Here is a 22,052-nt window from a genome sequence, read left to right as displayed (position 1 = left end):
TTATGTACCCATTAATCGACAGTGGTGGTTAACCTGCAACATGGGCTTTAAGTAAACACAGCTGAAAGTGAAAGCTGGTGAAAAAGATCGTGTAACATCCATTATTTGGACTTGGTTCGGATTTAAGCCGCCCGACGAGCAGCAGCAAACTATATAGACAGAGTGTCTGGGGTAACAGTTCGGTAAATTAACACACGACTAATCCGTTCTACCACCTCAAATTCAAAATGAAACATATCACTGAATACCAGCGCGCGCATATTATTCCCAATATATCTTAGTGGTGTAGCACATAATCTCTGTCTGCGCCTGATTTTAAGAAGCATTGTTGTGTTTCTTTTTAACTGAAAAGACATCAGTTAGACAATATTCTAATTTTAAATTTGGGGTTTCATAAGCTCCAGGCCATAATAAACATTAGACCTACTGAAGTCTCTGCAGCTAGTGTACTTAAATTTTATTTATCTGCAAAATTATGTTGTATACTTACAGTTTTGCACAATATATGCTCTCAAAACAACATGCACCCTAAAAAAAACAAAAAAAACATTTAGCAGTTGTTTAGCAGGGTCTGTGTAACCTTTTCTGAAATGTTTTTTTTTTAATAATATATATCGTTATCACAAGAGGCTGCAATGTATATCACAATATGGATTTTAGGCCATATCGCCCATCCCAAATTGATAGCCTATAGTAGTTGATAATAACATAGGCCTACCTAATGTTGCCTACGGACGGTAACAGTACAGTAGTAACCTTTTACAGTCTATGAGTAGAACAGCTTTCTCAAGCAGTTTATGATGCATTTTGGAAACAGAAGATGACCCCCTGGTATAATGCGCCACATGGCTTGAGAAACCCGTTCTCAAAGACTTACTTTTATAGTCCAGTTTTGTGTAGCACACATATTCTGAATGTCTTCGGCATAATTTAAATGAACCATTTTAATCTAGATTAATCTAGATTAATTTCAATATTAATCTAGATTAAAACAATTAATATATGCCCACCTCTACCGGAGGTCAAAACTCAAAGTTTTATGTTGATTTTCACATTTCAAATGTTCAGTTGGTTCAGTTTGAGTTTTGACTTACAGAATATGTAATGACGTAGTAATATTATTCACAATAACACTCATAAACCAGTTCTTGCAATTAGAATAAATAGTGAAAAAATGCATACCTACAGCATGTTGAATGAAATCAAGTTAAAGTTTATTTAAGGTCCACACACTCCTAAACTGAAGGTTTCTTACTTGCTCTTGCTGCACTCCTGACAACGGAAATGGTTTTTCACATAATAAACCATTCAGTTTATCACATAGAAAATCTCATAAGCTCACTAAAAGAGCCCCCCCTGCGGTAGTGCAGACTTTCCACCCTCAGTGATGAGTGCCTAAATGTATACCACAACATCAACGATATATTGCTTCTGAAACAAGTTGCTTTGCTTTATATAAAATAAATAATTAAATAAATAAAAGGGTAACACCAAATAAATTATATTAAAAGTTACAAATACCATGAAATATATTAACGAAAAGCACGTGTAAAATAGTGATTTTTTAAAACAACTTAAAAAAAGACAGAAAATGATCGATCACTCAAATAGTTTGGACATAGTCAATCATTTCAATGTTATGACACACTGACGCTCCATTTACATGAACTACCAATGTTATGACACACTGACGCTCCATTTACATGAACTACCAATGTTATGACACACTGACGCTCCATTTACATGAACTACCAATGTTATGACACACTGACGCTCCATTTACATGAACTACCAATGTTATGACACACTGACGCTCCATTTACATGAACTACCAATGTTATGACACATTGATACTCCATACGCAAGCTCCCAGTATTGTGACATAAAACATTGATACTCCATACGCAAGCTCCCAGTATGTGACATAAAACACCGATACTCCATACGCAAGCTCCCAGTATTGTGACATAAAACATCGATACTCCATACGCAAGCTCCCAGTATTGTGACATAAAACATCAATACTCCATATGCAAGGTCCCAGTATTGCTATAGGTTCAATACTGTAGACACAAATTTCTCTTGATAGTGATTATTCGGTTGTGCACAAAGTATTTTACTGCTTTCCATTCTCTTTCATTACCAATTAAAATCTTGTTTTCATTTAAGAATCTTTCACAATCCACTTTTCCAGGGACTTTCATTTCCTTTAGGAAATTCTTGAAATGATGTTCAATAATTTTACTCTCCTTCTCTGACCAGGTCTTTCTGGACTTTCCTGTTAAAATAAATTAAGAAATTAAGTAAGTAAATCAAATTAATTGAATTAAAGAATAACCAAAATTTGAATAATGTAGATTTTACAAGCTGAAGAGCACAGACAATTCTTAAAATACATGTCAAGATGTTTCATGTAGATACAATTTTTTTATGCAAAGTGGAATAACAAACCCTTTTTATTTAAAGGCAGTGGTGAAATCCTAAAGAATGGAACTGCCTCTCTTGAGGCTGCGGTCGTTATTGAGGTGGCAGCCCTTTTTTCCGAATGATCATCCTCTGTCATCCTTTTTTCAGATTCAGCATCCTCTGTGTCTGAGTTGCTGGAGCCCCCTTCAACTGTAACAAAATGAGCATTCACATTCTTTAAAACTAAAAGTAGATTTTTACAAAGTGTGGACACTATGAATTGTTTAAACAAAAGACATATACACATAAGTAATTTACTTACAGTTGATGTTTGGCGTTATGTCCTCCAGAGATTTTCCTTTAAATTTGCCTATTCCACTTTGCAGGGCAAACAGAATTCTGCTCACTTTTGCAACTTGTAAGGTTTCTTCAGGCAGTCTGTAAAACTCCCTATGGACTTCAATGTTGTGACCCATGAAAGTTGCTAGTTGGTCTAGTTCATGCGTTTGCAGGTTAAGTAGCTGAGAAACTGTGGCTACATGTTTTCTCAACTTTGTAGATGTAATGTTTTCTGGGTTTTTAGCCCCACAGCTTTCTGCAAATCGCTTTAAGCAGTCACAACCACGGATGCTCTCCTGTGATCCATAAAAAGGACGAGCAAATATGTAGGGATTGCTAGGGGAAATCCCAACATCTTCTCTAGTTTTAATTAGAAGTTCCACAGATTCTGTTATATTTGTGGGAAATAGTACTGGTACTTTGCGGCCTCGTTTCCCCCGTACCTCTACTCTGGTGAGATTCTTACAGAGTTTCTTCTCAAAAGGTGAAAGGCTCTCCATAATTTCATCCTGAATCATCTGTTTGTTTCTCTGCAGGTATGTTTTGACTTCCATCCTTGAAACCTCACCTTCTCGACGCCGATTGAATAATATTAGCTGTGCTAGAGTCACCTGAGAGAGATCACTCCATGACCTTTGTGATGTGTGTTCAATGTGTGCTTTTTTGTTGACCTCCTCAAGACACTTTAGATGATCATGGAGCTTCTTTATGTCTTCTGCTAAAGGCAGCATTTGGGGACTGTTCCACTTTTTCTGGTACAAAGTTTTCAGTGCATTAGATGAAACATGAATTGTCCATTCTAGTTCAATTAATTTACTGAATTGCTCTGCTCTTCCCTTCAATGCATCATCCTCTTGACGTAAAGCCTCTCCCTGCAAAATATATGACACTTTCACAAGGGAATGACGCAGTTTCAGTGCTGTTGAAGGGACTGAGAATCGGTTGGTTGAGGAATCAAATCCAGTCATCTTTTTTACTCCCTCAAGTACTGTGTTGAACTTTCCTGGGTTGATCAAGTCCTTCAAAGCAACAATGTCTTTATCAATAGTTCTTGTCACTATAAGAAGTCTGGCAAGTTCTCTCATCTTATTTCTAATGTCTGCCCGGTGCCGTGAAACTTCTCCGTTTTTGAGGAACATTCTCTCACCCAGTGACAGAATCAACGGGTCAGATTTCACCACTTGAGTAACGGTATCATATGTCATATCTTCAATAATATTTTTAAGTCCACTAGAAACGTCAGAGTCCATTGGCAACAACAGAGAACAACTTGCCTGAACTTTTCGTTTCACTGGCATATTTTCTTTGTCTTGTAATTTGCAACGTTTGTGATGTCTCCAGAGATCTGTTTTGACATACATAGCAAAGCAAAACTTGCAAGGCAGATAGTCTATTGCTGTTGACTCACGAGTTGCTTGTCTTTTTGGTATGATCTGTCCTTTCCCAGAGGATAGGACTGAACTGTTATGGTGGTAGTTTCCCATGTTCCTTACTTTGGTTAATAGAAGAGTACGCATGTTTGAGCCTCTGTTGTGTGCAAGTGCCTTTGCAACTTCAACTTTTTCAGAATGTTTCTGCTGTAGATGTCTTGCAATTTTTGGATAAGGCTTCTCACAGTAAAGACAGTAATTCTTCTTGTCATAGATGCGTTGATGTACACTGTTTGAGGACATTTTCACTTTTATTTGATTTTGTTGAGAGCTACAGCCGTGGGCACTTTCATCTATTTCTATCCAACTCTTCATAAGTGGTTTTCCTTGGATGCGTTCTGCAACATGTCCTTTAGCTTTTTTTGTGTCGTCTTCTTCTTCTTCTGAGATTTCCAGGGAAAAGGAAACCTGTTGTTCAGTGTTGTTCTGAAATAAAGAACCACACAACTGAAATGTATTTGTAAATAATAACAATGTTATATATTATAAAGTATAAAACCCTTAATTACCATTTCAGACTCATATAAGTCCTCCTCAGTGTGAGAAGATGAATCCATCTCATCACTGCAAACACTTTCTGGCTTATCACTGTCGGTACTCTCTAGGATGTCCATCTCATCTGACGTTTGGGGACAGAAATCTGCTGTATGGGTTCTGTCCTGTAAAACAATAACAGTGTGTGAAATCCATGTCCATGTTTGTTTTCTATCTAGAGCCTGCTGATTCTAAAACACATACTGTGTTTTAGAATCACTGTTGTCTTTTTGGTCTTAAACTTTTTTTTTTTTTTTATGAAAATGAAAAGTACTTACTTCATTTTCATTCACATTGCTGTAGTTGTTTGTGATTCCAGTGTAATCCGACTGGTGTATGAAACCTGTAAATGCACAACAATTGTTAAGGATATCCAATAATTTAAGGATTTTTTTTCTACATTCTTGTAAAATCTACAAAGTTTTATTAATGAGGTGAAGAGAAAAGTGTAAGTCTTGGAACGTACATGTGAAAGACTGAAGGCATTCCTCAATGGTGGGACGTTCTTCGATTGAATTAGACAGCATTCTGCTAATAATATATTTTTGTCTTGTCCATCTTTCTTCACATTGAAGAGTGAAGTTACCCATTCTGACATTTTGAGATAGCCCAACTGGATCCTTGGAGTAGGGTGTAGTTGTCTGATAGGGGTGTTGCCCATCCGTCAGGATATAATGAACCAAGCATCCTGCTACCTACAAAATAAAATAATATTTACAAAAATTTCAGAAATGGTCACAACTAAACTGCAGAATGAATGAAGATGATTAAAATGATGACAAAATGCTGCTGTGCTCAAATGAAAGCTGCTCGAATATTAGCATTCAGAACAATTGAACATAGAACAAATGTATGCATTTTTGACAGAACTGATTACAAATCATATTGATCACATACTAAAATAGTATTGTAACTGCATACATGTAACCTGTTAATCCATTTGAACCCAAACCTAAGAATTGTCATCCCCAAATTAAATAGGGGATGTTCATGAAGTTCATTGTTCATGACATTTTTGGAATAGAAGCATAGTTGTAGTCTAATTTTAACCCTTTCATGCATGAATTATGATAACCTTAGTCAGTATTTTTTTTCCCTATGTGTTTTTATTCCTCTTAGGGCATGAAAAACAAGATTTTTTACAAATTTTTCAAAGAGATCTTCAGGTGTCCACTTGAGTGGACAGCATGCGGTTATGGTTAAAAACGAAGATATACTGTATTAAATATAAGACAATAATCAAACAGATAAAGTATGTGAATTTAACAAACTAATCAAAACAATTATATCAAATCATGTGAAACTGAAAATATAAAATATATACAACAAATATAAATTAAAAATATTGGAAAGGCTTCGTACAACTTCATACAAGTTGCACTTCGCGTATCTTTGATATCAGAACATGAGGACGTGATTCCATCAGAATTTTCTACAGACTGTCAAGGCACAACTGTGGAACCCACTCAGATGTTCCCTCCAGTGCACCAGAGTATGGAGATTTACCCTTATTAGCTGATAATTCTGATTATGTTCAAGATGGACATGCACATTTCTATCATAGCCCTCCTCTGAGAAAACCTAGCATTACATTTTTTCAATCTCATCTCATCAGTGTTGGATGTAATGCATTACAAGTAACATGCATAACACATTCAGATTACTTTTTGATGTTACAAGTAAAGTAATGTGTTACAAGTAACATGCATTACCTAATCAGATTACTTTTTGATCTAACAAGTAATTAACTACAAGTAATGTGCATTGCCTAATCAGATTACTTTTTGATGTAACGAATATATAAACGCATTACAAGTAACATGAATTACGTATTCAGATTACTTTTTGATGTTATGAGTAAAGAAACGCATTACAAGTAACATGCATTACAAATTCAGATTACTTTTTTCGATGTCAATGAAAATTACATTCTAATAATACAAATACATTTATTTACAGTAAAAAATTCACTGCAGATCAAGTTTTTAAGTTTTAACATTCCCATTATAATTATGAATTGTAGCTGAAATATAGCAGTTGATGCATGACGTCCACTACAGTGGACATGTGATTAATCAGAGTTTTCTCTCAATCTAAAATCAAAACTTGGAAAATTTTACTGTGATATGACTCATTAGATATTGCTTGAGTCTCCTAGGATAGAAGGAATGGGTGGATATTCCGGAGCAACTTGGCATGTCTGACTGACCCTTGGCCATCTTGGTTTGGAGGGGAGAAAAATCGAAACACAACGGCTTGCCCTTGGTTGCAATTTATAGGATGATGCACCAGGGTCCAATGAGGCTGATGTGCAACTTTGCCATAAAAACCCATGCAAATTCAAGAAAATGCTTTATTAATAGCTGTCCACTGTAGTGACCACTATACGTGAAAGGGTTAAAGAAGACACTTCGCAATTTGTTGTCATAAAATCATAATTACAATCATTAAGAAACATAATATATAGGCTTAAGTGTATTGTAAAGTTTTTAGAAAATATTTTTCTCATTGATATTTTATGACAAAACAGAAATTGGTTCTTGTTAAAGTACAGAAACCCAATGAAGCCACAGACCTGACCATGTTTAACTTAAAATCTGCAGATGATAACTCTAACGGCCAGATTAATTTACAGATTGCTCCAGCACAAACCCTTTCACATCTACTGCAGTCAGATTCACCCGTGTTCACTCTGAAGGAATCACTCACATGGCTGGTGCACTTGTAATGACACATGAAGGATGTTAAGAGGCTAAAAGCAGGTTTAGTACTTGCCCCATTGAAGTCAACAGGGTGCAAATTGTAAAAAGAGGATAACGGTGTAGGCAACACCGATTTTTGTCGTTCAAATTTACAAAAAAATGTGCTCAATGTTAAAATTCTCAGCATCAAACCAAGACAATTTATTAGATCAAAACCATGTTATCAAAACTTATAAGGCCTTTCAAGTATTTAAAATACATTCTCTTTGTGATCTGATGAGGCTTAGAGGATAGGATAGTTTACATACTGTAATAAAGGCTAAAAGCTATAATAGTTAATGGCTATAATAGTTAATGCACTTCACAAAATTGATAGCAAAAAAATATATATATTTTCTTTCTCATGGTATTTTTATCAATATGGTACACAATTATCCTATTGAATCGTTAGGGTCAAAAGTACTCACAAAGTAGTCCAATTACATTACCTAAAATTATTTAGATTACAGGATTGTAAATTATTTGTAAATAATATTGTAAATTATTGTAATAAATTTAATAAATTGTATTTAGATTGTAATCTAGATTAATCTAGATTTCATCACTGACTGCAATTTGTGTCATGTAATTTGGAATGAGTAACTGTGTACAATACAATACTTAAGTTATAACCAGCACTGTGATTGGAAAATCATGGAACATCATAATTGTATTTGTTTTAGTAAACGTTCTTGACTTTCTGCACAAGGTCATAATTATTTTGTTAATGAATGGATGCTCTATACCAGTTTTTAATGCTCTATACCAGTGGTTTTCAAACTTTTGAAATGACCATTTATTTATTTTTTGTTTACTTTCTATCACCTTATTTGTGGAGTAAAATGAAACTAACTCAGCTGCATATTTTTGCAGTATTTTATTTTATTGATTTATTGAATATTTTTTTTTAAATCAAAATATATTTAGCATATTTCCTTAGGCCTATATAATATTATTTTATATTATTATTTTAATTTAATTTTATTTCATTTTTATGTAAGTCCATTTTCATTAAATCATCAAGACAACCCATTTTTTAAATATTGGACGCGACCAAGGGTTTGAAACCCGCTGCTCTTTATTGGTTACATTGATTAATTTAGGATAAAAATATAAATAAATAAATAAATAAAACTCCACTCTGAAATGTGAATTAATAATGAGAATCCATCAATATTTTTCCAAATGTGTTCACTTTTGAACTAAAAACCCAGAGGAATGCTGGAAAAGTCTCAGTTAAGTAAGTTCCCTGGTTCCCTGAGTAGGGAACGGAGACGTTATTCGTCGTCACGTCGTAACTCGTAGTGACTATGAAAGGGAACACTTTATTTTGATGGTCCCTTTTGAACATTCTACTAACTATAAATAAATGTGCAGCTACATGTCAACCAACTGTAATTACAGTATTAGTAGACTATATCTGCTTAATATCTGCTAAAATTTGACTGTGATAAACCCCAATAGACATTATACTGACTAAATATATAATACATGTCAACTTATTTTTACTCTAACCTACATTTTAGTCTCTAGTCTACTTATACTCCTGTAGTACTCTAATGAGAATTAGTTCACATGTAGTTGTAACATTACTTATAATCAACAGAATGTGTTAAAGAGACCATCAAAATAAATTGAGACCAAACATTGTGTAGTCAAATGCTTTCATGATGACCATATAGCAGATTTTTTCCTTTGACACAAATTAAGAAATTAAATTACAGTCACCATGAGATATTTATAATAAAACAGAGGTAAAACATTTTTAGGATTGAGTCTTAAACCTTTTAAATAATGTATAATTTGCCTTTTATTATTATTTTTACATTAAATCTTAAAGTAACTTTGATATAGTGTAATTAAAAAACACTTCTGTGTGCCGGCGTCCTCCCACAAATTAACAAGTTTTAACATGATATTTTCAACCCTTACCTGGATATCTGATTCTTTCTTGTACTTGTATTGCATGCCTCCAACATCTTCATAACTCGACCAAGAAAAAGATCCAGCCATTTGAGAGAGCAGTGTGGTTTGTGCCAGATCAAGTTTTCTGCTTGCTCCAAAGTCTGCGATGTACAGTTTATTGCTTATATCTGTAGAAAAGTAAAAATGCTCACAAAAAATGTAACACTTAAAATGATATCCACATTATCATATGCTCATGCATTTTAAATGAAAATTTCTGCTGATATTACAGGATAATTATAGCTATGGCTAATCCACAGACTGCTCTTACCAAACAAAATATTTTCAGGCTTCAGGTCTCTGTGCAAAATTCCATATGAATGCAGTTCCTGAAGTCCTTGCAGTAACTCCTGGCAGATCTCTAGTCTTCGATTCTCTATCAGGCTTTTTCTTTCAGGAAAATCCTTGTTTTCAATCAGCTCCATCAGACTATATTCACAAAGAGGTGACACAAAATAGGCAAAGTAAGTGTCTTCCAACACTGAAATGTGTTGCAGAAGGTGCTCTGCTTGTAAATTTTTTGAACTCAGGAAATGAGCCATTTCCAATTCAGTTTTGGAAACATGTTTGGCAACTCGTTTCACTGCAACTTTGCAGTTGTTGAAGACTCCTGGGAAAATCTCAGCAGCATTGCATCCATTTGCAATCTTCATTTCTGTGTTGATAACAAGGTCATCCATTTTCATCAAACCAGGCTTTAAATCAAAGTTTTCAAATGAATTCTTCCATCGTGATTCCTGTAAAATGCAAAAAAGCAAAAGCATATTGAAATGTAAGAAATGTTTTACAGTGTATATAGTTATTAGTAAACTCAGCTGAAGGAACAGACCTCTCTATATATATTTACCATATTTTCCTTGATCTCTCTGAATGTGGAAATACTGGTTTTCTGAAACAAATTACATTAAAAGCAATCATTAATGTAGTTAACATGAACATATAATGAGCACCACTTTTACAATATTTCTTAATAGTATGTAATGTTAATTTCAACATTTAGTAATGCATTATTAAAATCAAAAGTTGTATTTATTAACATTAGTTATTGCGTTGTAAATGTACATGAACAAGCAATGAACAGCTGGAGTTTAATTAACTTACATTAACAAAGATGAATAAGTATTGTACCAAATGTGTTGCTTTTAGATCATGTGAATTAAGACATTAACTAATGTTAACAAATGAAACCTCATTGTGTAAGTGTTACCTAAATAATTAGCTTTTTTAAAGGTAAAAATTGTACAGCAGTATTGTTGAGGATAAGAGAATCTTGTAACACTTTACAATAAGGTTTCATTAGCTAGCATTAGTTAACAAACCAATAATGAACTGCGCTTATACAGCATTTATTAAACTTTGTTAATGTTATTTTCAACATTTAGTAATGCATTATTAAAATCAATTAGGTAATACGTTGTAAATGTACATGAACAATCAATGAACAGCCGGAGTATCATTAACTAACACTAACAAAGATGAATAAATATTTTACCAAATGTATGGCTTTTAGTTCATGCAAATTAATACATTAACTAATGTTAACAAATGAAACCTTATTGTGTTACCATATAAAAACTATATAAGTGTTACCTCAATAATTTGCTTTTTTAAAGTAAAAATTGTACACTTAAACAGCATTTATTAAACTTTGGTTATTGTTAATTTAAAAATGTACTGATACATCATTAAAATCATAAGTTGTATTTGTTAAAATTAATAACACACTGTGAAGTAACATGCACAAACATTGAAACAGCTGGATTTTAACTAATATTAACAAAGATTAACCAATACTGTAACAAATGTATTGGTCATTTAGTACTAATGTTAACCAATTAACCTTATTGTAAAGTGTTAGCAAGTTTTCCTCACCACTTGATAAAATAATGAAAATAAGACACCAACAAATAGAAATAGAAGTTTAAATACCTGTCTCCATGGGCAGTTAGGATCTCCGTAGTCGTATAAAATTTCTTCTCCTGCATTGATTTTTGTTAACGCAAATGCACACAGATGTGGTCTTTTCTTTTCATCCATTATCTATTGGTTACAAAAGCACACAAACACACAAATGAAAACAACAAAAACATCATTTGAAAAGTCGCCTAGTTTTTAATAATGTCAAATAATGCTACAAGATGAGGCTGTATAAAAGGTGTAATTGAAACAAAGAATAAGAATACATTAAAGACAGACTTACTATTTTAATTTTGCTGTTTGGCTTGATGTGGTCATCATTTATGAATCGTCCTAGTCTTTCTGTATCTTGACTGCCATCAACACTGTGTGGTGAAATATTTTAAAAACACTTTTGAATTGTCATAATGGTATTATATTTCATTGGAACATTCATTAATTTAATCTTACCAGTAAGATTGTTCCTGAAAGGAGTAGAAATACAAAAATGCTGCATTTTCAGCTGAGTAGTCTTTGAACAGGTTCTCTCCTTCAGATCCAGTGATGTGTCTTCCAACATACTCCAACAGGAATTCACCTGGCTCAATGTGTTTTGTGGCAATTACTCCAAAACCTAATAAATAGTATAAATACAAGTAAATTAATAGTATGATAAAAGATTCATGAAGTTATTCAGGTTGTCTAAATTATTTTCAATGGTATTGTTACTTCGAAAACAACTGTATCTACATCTTTATAAAAGTGTAAAAAAAATAATAATAATAAAAAAAAAAAATCAGATTTTCTGTCTGAAAAAATCAGACACTAAATATTCATCATTTCCATTATTACACAGGCCCCTCACATTCTAACTGGCAGTTACTTACAAATAATATCAAGAGCACTCACACATTTACATAATAGTGTTTAATTTAGAGACATCAGCAGCTTATAACATAAATACTGGCAGGAAAACAGATGTAAATCCACCTTTAACTGGTCAAAGCAATCATGTTTTTTCCCCTCTTGCGTGTTTTGTTTTAACAGCCTGCTTTCTCTAGGTTCATATTTTAAACCCAACCCTTTGACATTAAAGGAATAGTTCACTTAAAAATGAAAATTCTGTCATATATACTCACTCTCATGTTGTTTCAAACCTGTATGAATTTCTTTCTTCTGCTGAACAGAAAGGAAGATATTTAGAAGAATGTCAGTAACCAGACAGTTTCTGATCCCATTGACTTCCATAGTAGGAAAAAAATTATACTATGGAAGTCAATGAGACCAGAAACTGTCTGGTTACTGACATTCTTCTAAATATCTTCCTTTCTGTTCAGCAGAAGAAAGAAATTCATACAGGTTTGAAACAACATGAGAGTGAGTATATGATGACAGAATTTTCATTTTTAAGTGAACTATTCCTTTAATTAGTGACCACACTTAGCTTTTATTTAAGTTTTGCAAAGTCATACAGTATTGATGGGAGAATTGTATGTAGTAACTTACCTTTCTCTTCACTCATGAATTGTTTCTCAAATGTGTCTTTATCTTTGCCAGAAGCAATGAAGTACAAAGCTTCTTTTTCAGGAAAAACTCTTCTGGGTCTCATTTTCCTGTGAAATATTTAAAATTATTTTATGTAGGATTACTTCATATGCAAAATAAATAAATAAATAAATAATACCTCTTTAGAATTTCATAGAAAATAAATGATTGAAAAGATGACACCGTGGGTAACAATTTAAAATGTAGTAAAAAAATAAAAAAAAAAAAAAAAAATTACCAACAATCTGATTATCAATAATATTACCGGTAATATACATGCATATTTACATTGTAAGAGGATATCAATATTTTATAAAATTAGCATTTACAAATTATCATAAAATATATAATGTTCAACTTACCTCTTAATTTGGAAAGAAAAAACTGAGATGAGAAATGTCTCAGTGCGCTTTTTATGAGGTTCTTGGAGGTAGATACAGTCTTTAAACTATAACAGAAAGATAACTCTCCAATGTAGGAAACAATCGCGTATAGGAGCTGTCTTCCAAATGGCAAAACTGAAGTGTGAGTTAGGAACATAGAATAGATGATACACATGCTGCTATCTGAGCAGTGATTGGGCCGACGCCCACAGATTAGCCACAATTACCCATCATTACTATTGGTTCTGTTATGCAAATTTATCTGTGAATGAAATCAAACAGCCAGTTCAAAATAAGTGTATAGTCCATTGTTTTTAAATTCAGTTCAAATTGTAAACATCAGTTGGATCAGGAAAAATTCCTTTTCCTCAATTACTATTACATACATTATAATTACTCACTTTTTTTCTGTACGTATAGAGCACAGAGCACAAACCTATACCAGTGGCAGATAGAAATGATAAAGTTAATAAAGAAAAAAAGTAATTTCACACAATGTAAATAAATATAAAAATATTCTCATTTAATGTAAATCAAATGGTTATATAGGACGTAGCATTTACCATGGGCATTCATATTTATGTTGGTTTAACTTAACTTGTATAGCACATCTGAAAAGAAAGCTCATACCACTTACTTAAGAGTACCTTGTGTTGAATCACAAAAAAAAAACAACACTGCGTATTAGCTGCGTATTAGAATTGATCTCAGTCCACATTAAAACGACTGCAAACGCGGATCACGTGACCATTCACCAACACTGGGCATGTGCGTGCCGGTGTAAACCTAGAGACTTTCAAGCATAGACTGTAAAAAATGTTTTCAAACATCAAAATATCATTTATTAATATGTATTTGTGTCAAAATGACATATAAACATCTTTTCCTATTCCATTTTGCCAGAAAACGCTTCCAACACGCTTGCGTGTCGCAAGAAAAATAGGTGTCGGTTATATTTCTAGCATGCACGCGTTTACCGCGCCTGAGACGCGCCAGTTTCTTACTGTAAGAAACTGTTCCAGCGGGTGAAGTTTACTGGTACTGAATATTACCTGTGTATACTCCATGACTGGTGACACCCAATCATAGAGCCGAGCGTGAGCCTCTGCGTCATCGTTTCTAAAGTCCTCCGTTTTGACCCGTCCACTCTAAAACGCCCTCCGGAGATTCAAAACGAAAAACGGGTCGGCAGCGTTTCTAAACTTCTCCGTTTTGGGTCTCCGTTTTTGCCGTTTTAGTGTGGACGGGAGGTGCAAACGTAGCAAAAAGTCTTCGTTTTTAAACGAAAATGCAGTAGTGTGGACGGGGCCTAAGGTAAAACTTTCACAGTCTGGCCTATGTGTCTATGACATGCTGTCCTTTGAAGCTCTTCTCCATAGAAATGCAAATTGCCTGCGGGGGTATTTGGGGGGTAGGGTAGCAGTCCACCCAAGGACTGGAAAACAGCAGTGAGGAACCATCTGATCAGAGCAATTGGGATATGTTTCAATCAGCTCTGTAATTTATATACAGTCAAGTCACACCACAATTATTTATACCACTTTATACATTATAATTCTTTAAAATGTTCTAAGACAGCCCCCATTTTACCAGGTGGGGAATAAATGAGACACATATTTTAAAGGTATACAAGCTCAAATATAAAAACTGTAATACAATTGATAATAATTGATAATACATAATTTAAATATGTTTTCAGTTAAAACAGCTCAAACATGCGTCTGAGAAAGCGTTGTCTGTGAAACTGGGGGCATAGTTTTAGAGACACCAACCTCAAATTTGAATCTTAAAATATGCCATTGTTTTGTCTCAAGATTCACACCAGTAATGTTTTTTTTTTCTTTGCACATTTATAAAAGCTACTTAAATGAAAATGAAATGATAAAATGAATCTACTTTATTTTTTTATTTATTTTTTACCAAACGTTGAAGTATTAGTTCCAACCAACATTTGTAAACAGCATCGCAGAGTTGTGGTTTGAACGACAGCTCTCGATCTGTGATTTGAAGCATAGTTTCAAGTTTACATGGCATGTGGACTCAATAAATCATTATCTTTACAAAAATAAGCAAGCTGACATTCAGTACAACCTGTGTCTTTTATTTAGAATACATACAAATGTAATTTAAGTCTTTTAGTTTGTCAAGAGATTTAAAGCACCATTTTTGAAAACTGCGCAAGCTCTACTATGTAAGAACAAGCCTATGATTGAATCTGGAAATAAATCAAAATAACTGAGTGAAATTAAACACAGTCATGCCATGTACTAACATTATATGTTTGATATTTAATTTATATCAAAACATCTAGCATTAATTTGATCTCAAACAGATTCATTAAATAAATTATACAGATGATAAAGCCTACTTGTTACAACTGAACTGGTTATTTACAATGTTTTGTATAGACAGCTTAGATGAATAGCTTATTTAAAACAATTATATAGTCACCCCCAATTTTGGTGAGTGATGCATTTATGACATACCAAAAATATCAAAGTTTCTGCTCAGAAATCATTCTGAATAGGCACATAACCAACATATATTTAGAAAGCCATCACTTGAGTGTTTACAGTTCAAGACTAAAAATTTATCAGACTGTTATGAATATTGAGATATATAAGCTCAAACATAAAAACATCAAATATTAAGAATATATTTATTAAATGTATAAAATATTCTGAGCTTCAGAATATCAAATCTGAGGATGATCTCTAAATGCATTTTATGAAGCCTATTGTAAGACCAAATATCTTATTCCCCTGTAAACACTCATGTAGAGTCATTGACTCTCATTGTCATTTAGAGTCATTGACTCAACATGTCTGGTTGGTCTGGTGAGGAGAAATGGCCCATTCATGTAAATCGACGAACATTTAGCACCTTTTCAAGAGACTTAAAGGGTTAGTTCACCCAAAAATGAAAATTCTGTCAGTAATTACTCACCCTCATGTTGTTCCAACCCCATTAGACTTTCGTTCATCTTCGGAACACAAATGAAGATATTTCTGATTAAATCTGAGTGCTGGATCACTCCTCCTGCAGGCTTATGGACACCTCAACTTGCTGGCCCAGAAAATGTATTATAGACATTGTTAATATAGTACAAGTGACTCCAGTGGCTCAATCTTAAGTTTGTAAAGCGACAAGAATACTTTCTGTGCGCAAAAACAAACAAAAATAACGACTTTATTCCTCTTTTCATTTCCTTCTCTCTGGACCTCGAGGTTTTTTTTTACATAGTGTAATATAACGTAGCGGGCTATTGGGCGACTGTGGTCATGTGTGATACGTGGTGACGTGAAACACAGACGCGCTACGCTATTACACTACGTAAAAAAAATCTCTCAGATTTCATCAAAAATATCTTAATTTGTGTTCCGAAGTTGAACGAAAGTCTAATGGGGTTGGAACAACATGAGGGAGAGTAAATACTGACAGAATTTTCATTTTTGGGTGAACTAACCCTTTAATCTTCATTTTTCTTTTATTCTTATTCTTTTGTTTGAATTCAGTCATTAATGCCTGTATCCCTGTATTTTTTGCTTGGTCATCTAAATCTCTGTCATTCCACTATGCAAGAGCAATACATCTATTATCTTAAGTCTTGTTAGAAAACCAACAACAACAACAACAAAAAAAAACTGTTCTTGAATTAAAAAAAATAAATAACATGATTTTATGAAATAGGAAGCTCATGTAGAAGGTGCATTAGCTCAACAGGCAGCCTCAAGCTACATGACACAATATCATTTATTAATATTACACTCTCACTTAAAGCTCACTTTAAAACACAATTGAGTATTTGTATCATATTTCGGTCGCAATTTAAAATGGTTTCAAGTCAAAAAAGATTATTTAAATATGTTATAGGCTATTTTGCATTTTTTTATGAAGCAATGGGCTATTTTTACTCACATGCATACTGTAAACATTCTTTGTTCCTATACAATAACCAAAATCGAACGGAAATCAAACACACACAAAACAGAATAACTTGAATCCTGCATTTATTAGCTTCTTGTATCAGATGAAGAGATGTGTTTAGTTTTGTTTGTCCACAGTGTACACAGCACTGCGTCATCCAGAAGGACAGCCTTATGGTCACGTTGGTTCACCATGAGATGATTGACAGCTTTACAAACGAATCATATCGAACTGATGTCATCACGTTTGCTGACGCAAATCTGGAAGAGCAGAGTCATCGCTGGCTCTGTTAGCTGTTTGAGCTCTTCAGATTGCATAATTCAGTGGGAAATAAATAGAAATATTATTCTGTATGACGATATCATATCAATTATTTCTCCAAATGTGCGCATCATTGGCCTAATAGCCCTGGGAGATCGTGGATATTGTATGTAGGCCTATATAAACACAAATAAACTGGAGATGAGATGAATGGCTGCTGTATGAGTGATGATTTCTATTCAAGATAACGAACATTACAGATTAATTATTTTGCACTTCTGGAATAAATTAAGAAACTTATCTAACTTCAAACCAGTTTAATTATAAACAGTGGTCAAATATCAAAGCTGGGGTCTTAAACCTTCCTAATGAAGCTCAGTTTGTGCAGATCAAGTAGGAGTGTGATGTTTTAAAGAGTAATAAATAAAATAATCTGGGGCCACCAGTGATCCTTGACAATCAAGGGGTTAATTATGCCTCTGATTGTTTTACTTCTGGTATATCTGCTTGGGGAATCGAAGCATTTAATGTCTCCTATTAACACCCGGTCTCCACTAGATAAAAACAGTCTGTCAGGTCACAGCTGTAATCACCTGTGATTATCATATGTAAAGGCAAATGTATAGGAAATCGTTAACCACACATTCCAAAAGAAAAAGGTTTAAGCAGTATGTAAATGAAATGATATTGCTGTTTTTTGTAACTAAAACCACTCAATTCACACTTGTGAATTGCAGCTATTCATGGATTCACGTCTGGTTCATGATCACCCTTTTCAGTGTTTATTCTGTTATGATAAACAGCTGGATAAACTTAATTTACTATGAAACTAACCAACAAATTAGTAATTAACTAAGAAGAACTATATTAAACTAGGCATATATATTATTTACTGTGTTTTATCTTTGATCATAAGGTTAATTAATGGAAATTTAGAAATAGTGCTATCCATTTTACAAAGAGGTTTCATTTGTTAATTTACCATAAACTATAAATAAACGGTTGTAATTTTATGAGCTCATATGAATAAGTTATCTAAAATAATACACTGTGCATTAATGTGTGTATGATGTTATTGGTTAGTTCAGATAACTGTATGCATTACATAATCTAAATGAATAGAACCTTACTGAAAATGTAATCCAAAGTGATGATGCATTTAAATTGAAGTTGTGCTGCAAGATTAATGATATTAAGAAAGTACTGGTCCATGTATTGTTTATTTGGAGTTCTGCATACTTAATATAGTTCACTGTTTACACCAATACATGATATAACCCCATATGAGTTTATTTATTTTCACTTTAAAACAGATCTTGTAGAGATTACCATATTGTTGTTTTATTTTCTACCCCAGAAACAAATCTATATAAATCTATATATATATTGAATGTGTGTGTAAATATTCACTGATACACTTGGTGTCATATGGTGTTTGTTATTTCTTTGGGACATTTTAACTAAATATATTTTATTAAAACTAATCTGAAATAAATAATATGGTCTATTTCATGTGACTTTCAAAAATGTGTATTATAAGTAAGTCTTAAACTTTTTTTTTTTTTGCAGTGTACTAAGTCATAATTAAGTGTTTTTGCAACAGCATTATTTTCCAGGGTAAGCTAAGCAACAATCACCCACTTGTACATATTTGGAGGCGCCAGTTTGTTTCCAATCCCAGAGAAATTAGCATTTCTATAGCAACAGTTATCTGGAGACCCAATCACTGTCCAGAGATGGTTGGGGTTGTGGGATATAATCACAGAACATTCACTCTTTCGTGTCTTTTGGAAGTGTTTGTCTCTGTTTGAACCTTGCGTTTTTGAAGGAGGAGAACATATTCTACAACATGAGGTAAGTTCAGCATTTTGATTGATCTATTTATAAAGAAAATAAATAATTACGCTGTTACAATTCAGAATTTCAAATTGGTTTCATTAGTAATTGGTATCTTTATAATTTATATTTTTGATACTCCTTTTTGCGGATAGTTAAAATGTCTAGAAGAGTAATTTAGAAATTTAGAATAATCCTTATTTTAGACTTGTAGTACCAACAATGATGATATTGCGTATATTTAAAATCATAATGGTCAATTTAACAAACATAAAAAACAATGTTTTACCAGTTATTCTACAGATGTTGCAACTGTTAAACATGTTTACGATTACTATTTTTTTACTTTCCTTGTTTTTTTTTTGTTTTGTTTTTTTTAGAAAAGTCAAGTCAACAGTTCATGTTGTTCAACAAGAACACTTCATCAGAGAATCCACTACTCAAAAGAAAGGTATGTTTCTGCTCAACCTATTGAACTATTTTAAAATGTTTTATTCAAATAGATTTTAACATTTACAATAATGCATGTAGTGGCAATCTCATTTCAAAATACACAAATGTTTAAGTGTTATTGTATGTTCGTTTGAAAATTGTAGATGTTTAAATCATGGTCCAGCCCTAGATTTTAAGATTGTGAGTTGTGCCTTTCCATGTTAAAGAAAGGCCTTAAATGTATAAAGTTTATTGTGACGCAGCTAATTATATTTTACAACAAATTCTAGAGCAATTGTGTGACTTCCCAATTGTGTGCTGCATAGTTAATCATTTGTATTGTAATCCTTTTATCAGGTGTGCACAGAGTTTGGATTATTGGTGACAGTTACATTAGACGTGGCGAAAAGCGAGCAAGAGAGACCATAGGCACCAATCTTGGAGTGGCTTCCCAGGTCCAGTGGTTTGGCAGGGGAGGCATGTGTTGGGGAGACCTCCTTCCCTTCTTCCAACAGTGCCTTAAAAGAAGGACTGCTCCGAATGTGCTAGTGATTCACTGTGGAGGCAACGACCTAGGACGTGTGAAAAGTGTGCTGCTTCTCAAAGCAATGAAGAGGGACCTACGTGACCTCAACAGACAGTTTCCCCAGATGAAAATTCTGCTGTCTTCAATAAACCAAAGGCGCCACTGGAGGCATGCCCCCCCGGGAAAGGTGGACAAAGTGCGAAAGTTTGTGAACAATGTGATGGCTAAGTTTGTTTTGTGTGTTAATGGGAGCATTGTACATCATCCACACATACTGTTTGAAAAGCCTGAACTATTTTTAAGTGATGAGGTTCATTTAAGCCCTAAGGGAAACGATGTTTTTTTAACTGATATTGGCCATTGTCTGAGACACCACAACCCATAAAATTGGTCTTTAATTACAGAAAAGAGGGTCTCAAATCATGATATCATTTTATAATTGTATTAAAATGTATACATTTTAAAAAAGAACTGCAAAATGTTTAAAATTCAAACCAAAGGAAGAAATAAAAGCATTCCCCTGACTTATTGCTGTGGTTGCATTTTATTTATCTAGTCTAGATCATTGTTGATATTGTAAATTAATAATTGGTGAGAATAAAATTAAAATTCTGTATTATTTGTTGATATGGAACTGTAGCTAGAGAGAAAAAATTAGGGACTGCATAAAAAAGCATATAAAATATATTTAAAGAGAGTGCGTTAAACAAGAAAAATAATATTATGAATGATAAGAAGCTTCTTCTCACATCTGCTTTTGAGCTATTGCTGCCAGGCCGTCTGTAATTTTTACCCCATTGTGTGGAAAACAGATTCAAATTAGCCTGGCTAATGTCAGACCAAGTCTCTTTTGAGCCTTGGTCTGGGAACCACGTGTTAATTTTCTCGTATTTGAGGCGTGGTTCACGAATGCCCAGAGCCGTTTATTGGGCGCTATGAATGTCTATCAAATGCGCCTGTACGTAGCTCATAGCCAATCGTTTCAATTATACCAGATGACGTATGTAGAGTGACAGAAATTCGACGAGGAAAAATACGATGGGTCAAAGATTTATTTGTACACAATGGCGTGAATATTACTGTTTGTGCAAGATAAACATGAGGGTAGAAGGTAACGTCGAGTCTGATGCCATGTTGGATCCATAGATATAAACAAACTGCTTCGGTGTCATCATCGTCTTGCTGCTCCCTCCCCATTCTGCGATTGGTTCCCTTTTTCATTGGAAAATCTGGTCTATGGTAGCCTGACGTCATCATACTCAGATTCTAGTCAGAATGTGAGTCTGATACTGGTCCATTGAACTTTGATTATGGGGCGTGTTTCAACCGAACTAGGAAAGAAAATGTCTCTGCACTCAATTGGATAGACCTACAACCAATCAGAGCAACGGAGTAAGTGACATATGTTTTTCATTCATGTTTCCAGTTGACAAATGCCTTGATCGCGGTTCTCTGTTCCTCTTTTAAAATGAATGCGCTGTCGATATCGTCTATAACAGACGCGATGGCGGAATCTACACATGATGTTTCATACAGAAAGTTCGGGAGAAGCTCGTTCAAATAATCAATCCAATCAACTTGTCATCAAACGATTGCCATGCCTACCTTATCAGCATGAAAGGAAGCATATATTTATTCACTCACCTAACATTCCTTGACAGTTTCAGCATCCCCCCAATCACTCTCGGCTTGTTCTTCCACAGCCTGGAATATGGGGGGAGTACCCTGGGTTCGGGCCGAATACCGAGCCCGCCCTCTCCTCGGACAGCACCCCAAATATGCATTTATTCTTTCTGACTTATTTATAAGTGTGAAATCTAAATTCTCCAGA

At 33.8% G+C, this 22,052-nt stretch overlaps 1 protein-coding gene and 1 long non-coding RNA gene across 2 annotated transcripts; one reads left to right on the top strand and one right to left on the bottom strand.

Moving 5' to 3' along the window:
• Positions 1–1,192: 1,192 nt before the first annotated feature.
• LOC307163912 (uncharacterized protein) lies at positions 1,193–15,372 on the bottom strand. The gene is made up of 15 exons (XM_079880242.1): positions 13,641–15,372; positions 13,219–13,501; positions 12,818–12,924; positions 11,783–11,945; positions 11,616–11,697; positions 11,345–11,455; positions 10,263–10,304; positions 9,687–10,152; positions 9,383–9,543; positions 5,176–5,404; positions 4,988–5,052; positions 4,685–4,834; positions 2,729–4,601; positions 2,452–2,616; positions 1,193–2,278 (listed from the first exon to the last, which is right to left on the bottom strand). The coding sequence occupies exons 3-15, from the start codon at positions 12,918–12,920 to the stop codon at positions 2,058–2,060; spliced, it is 3,831 nt and encodes a 1,276-aa protein (XP_079736368.1). The 5' UTR covers positions 12,921–12,924; positions 13,219–13,501; positions 13,641–15,372; the 3' UTR covers positions 1,193–2,057.
• A 2,119-nt stretch (positions 15,373–17,491) lies between these two features.
• LOC307163913 lies at positions 17,492–20,925 on the top strand. Its single transcript, XR_013822173.1, has 3 exons — positions 17,492–19,281; positions 19,644–19,714; positions 20,053–20,925. It is a non-coding gene; the product is annotated as an uncharacterized lncRNA (long non-coding RNA).
• Positions 20,926–22,052: the final 1,127 nt, after the last annotated feature.

This window comes from Squalius cephalus (assembly GCF_949319135.1).
Source record: "Squalius cephalus genome assembly, chromosome: 9".
Taxonomy (NCBI): domain Eukaryota; kingdom Metazoa; phylum Chordata; class Actinopteri; order Cypriniformes; family Leuciscidae; genus Squalius; species Squalius cephalus.
Note: the sequence above shows the minus strand (reverse complement) of the source record. Positions and strands in the feature narration are given on the sequence as shown.

Excerpts from the sequence above, each read along its gene's own strand:
- LOC307163912 (XM_079880242.1), bottom strand. The coding sequence starts at position 12,920 with ATGAGACCCAGAAGAGTTTTTCCTGAAAAAGAAGCTTTGTACTTCATT. Across the intron at positions 5,405-9,382 it reads AGAAAGAATCAGATATCCAG|GTAGCAGGATGCTTGGTTCA; the intron begins GTAAGGGTTGAA and ends TTTATTTTGTAG. Across the intron at positions 4,835-4,987 it reads GCAATGTGAATGAAAATGAA|GACAGAACCCATACAGCAGA; the intron begins GTAAGTACTTTT and ends ATTGTTTTACAG.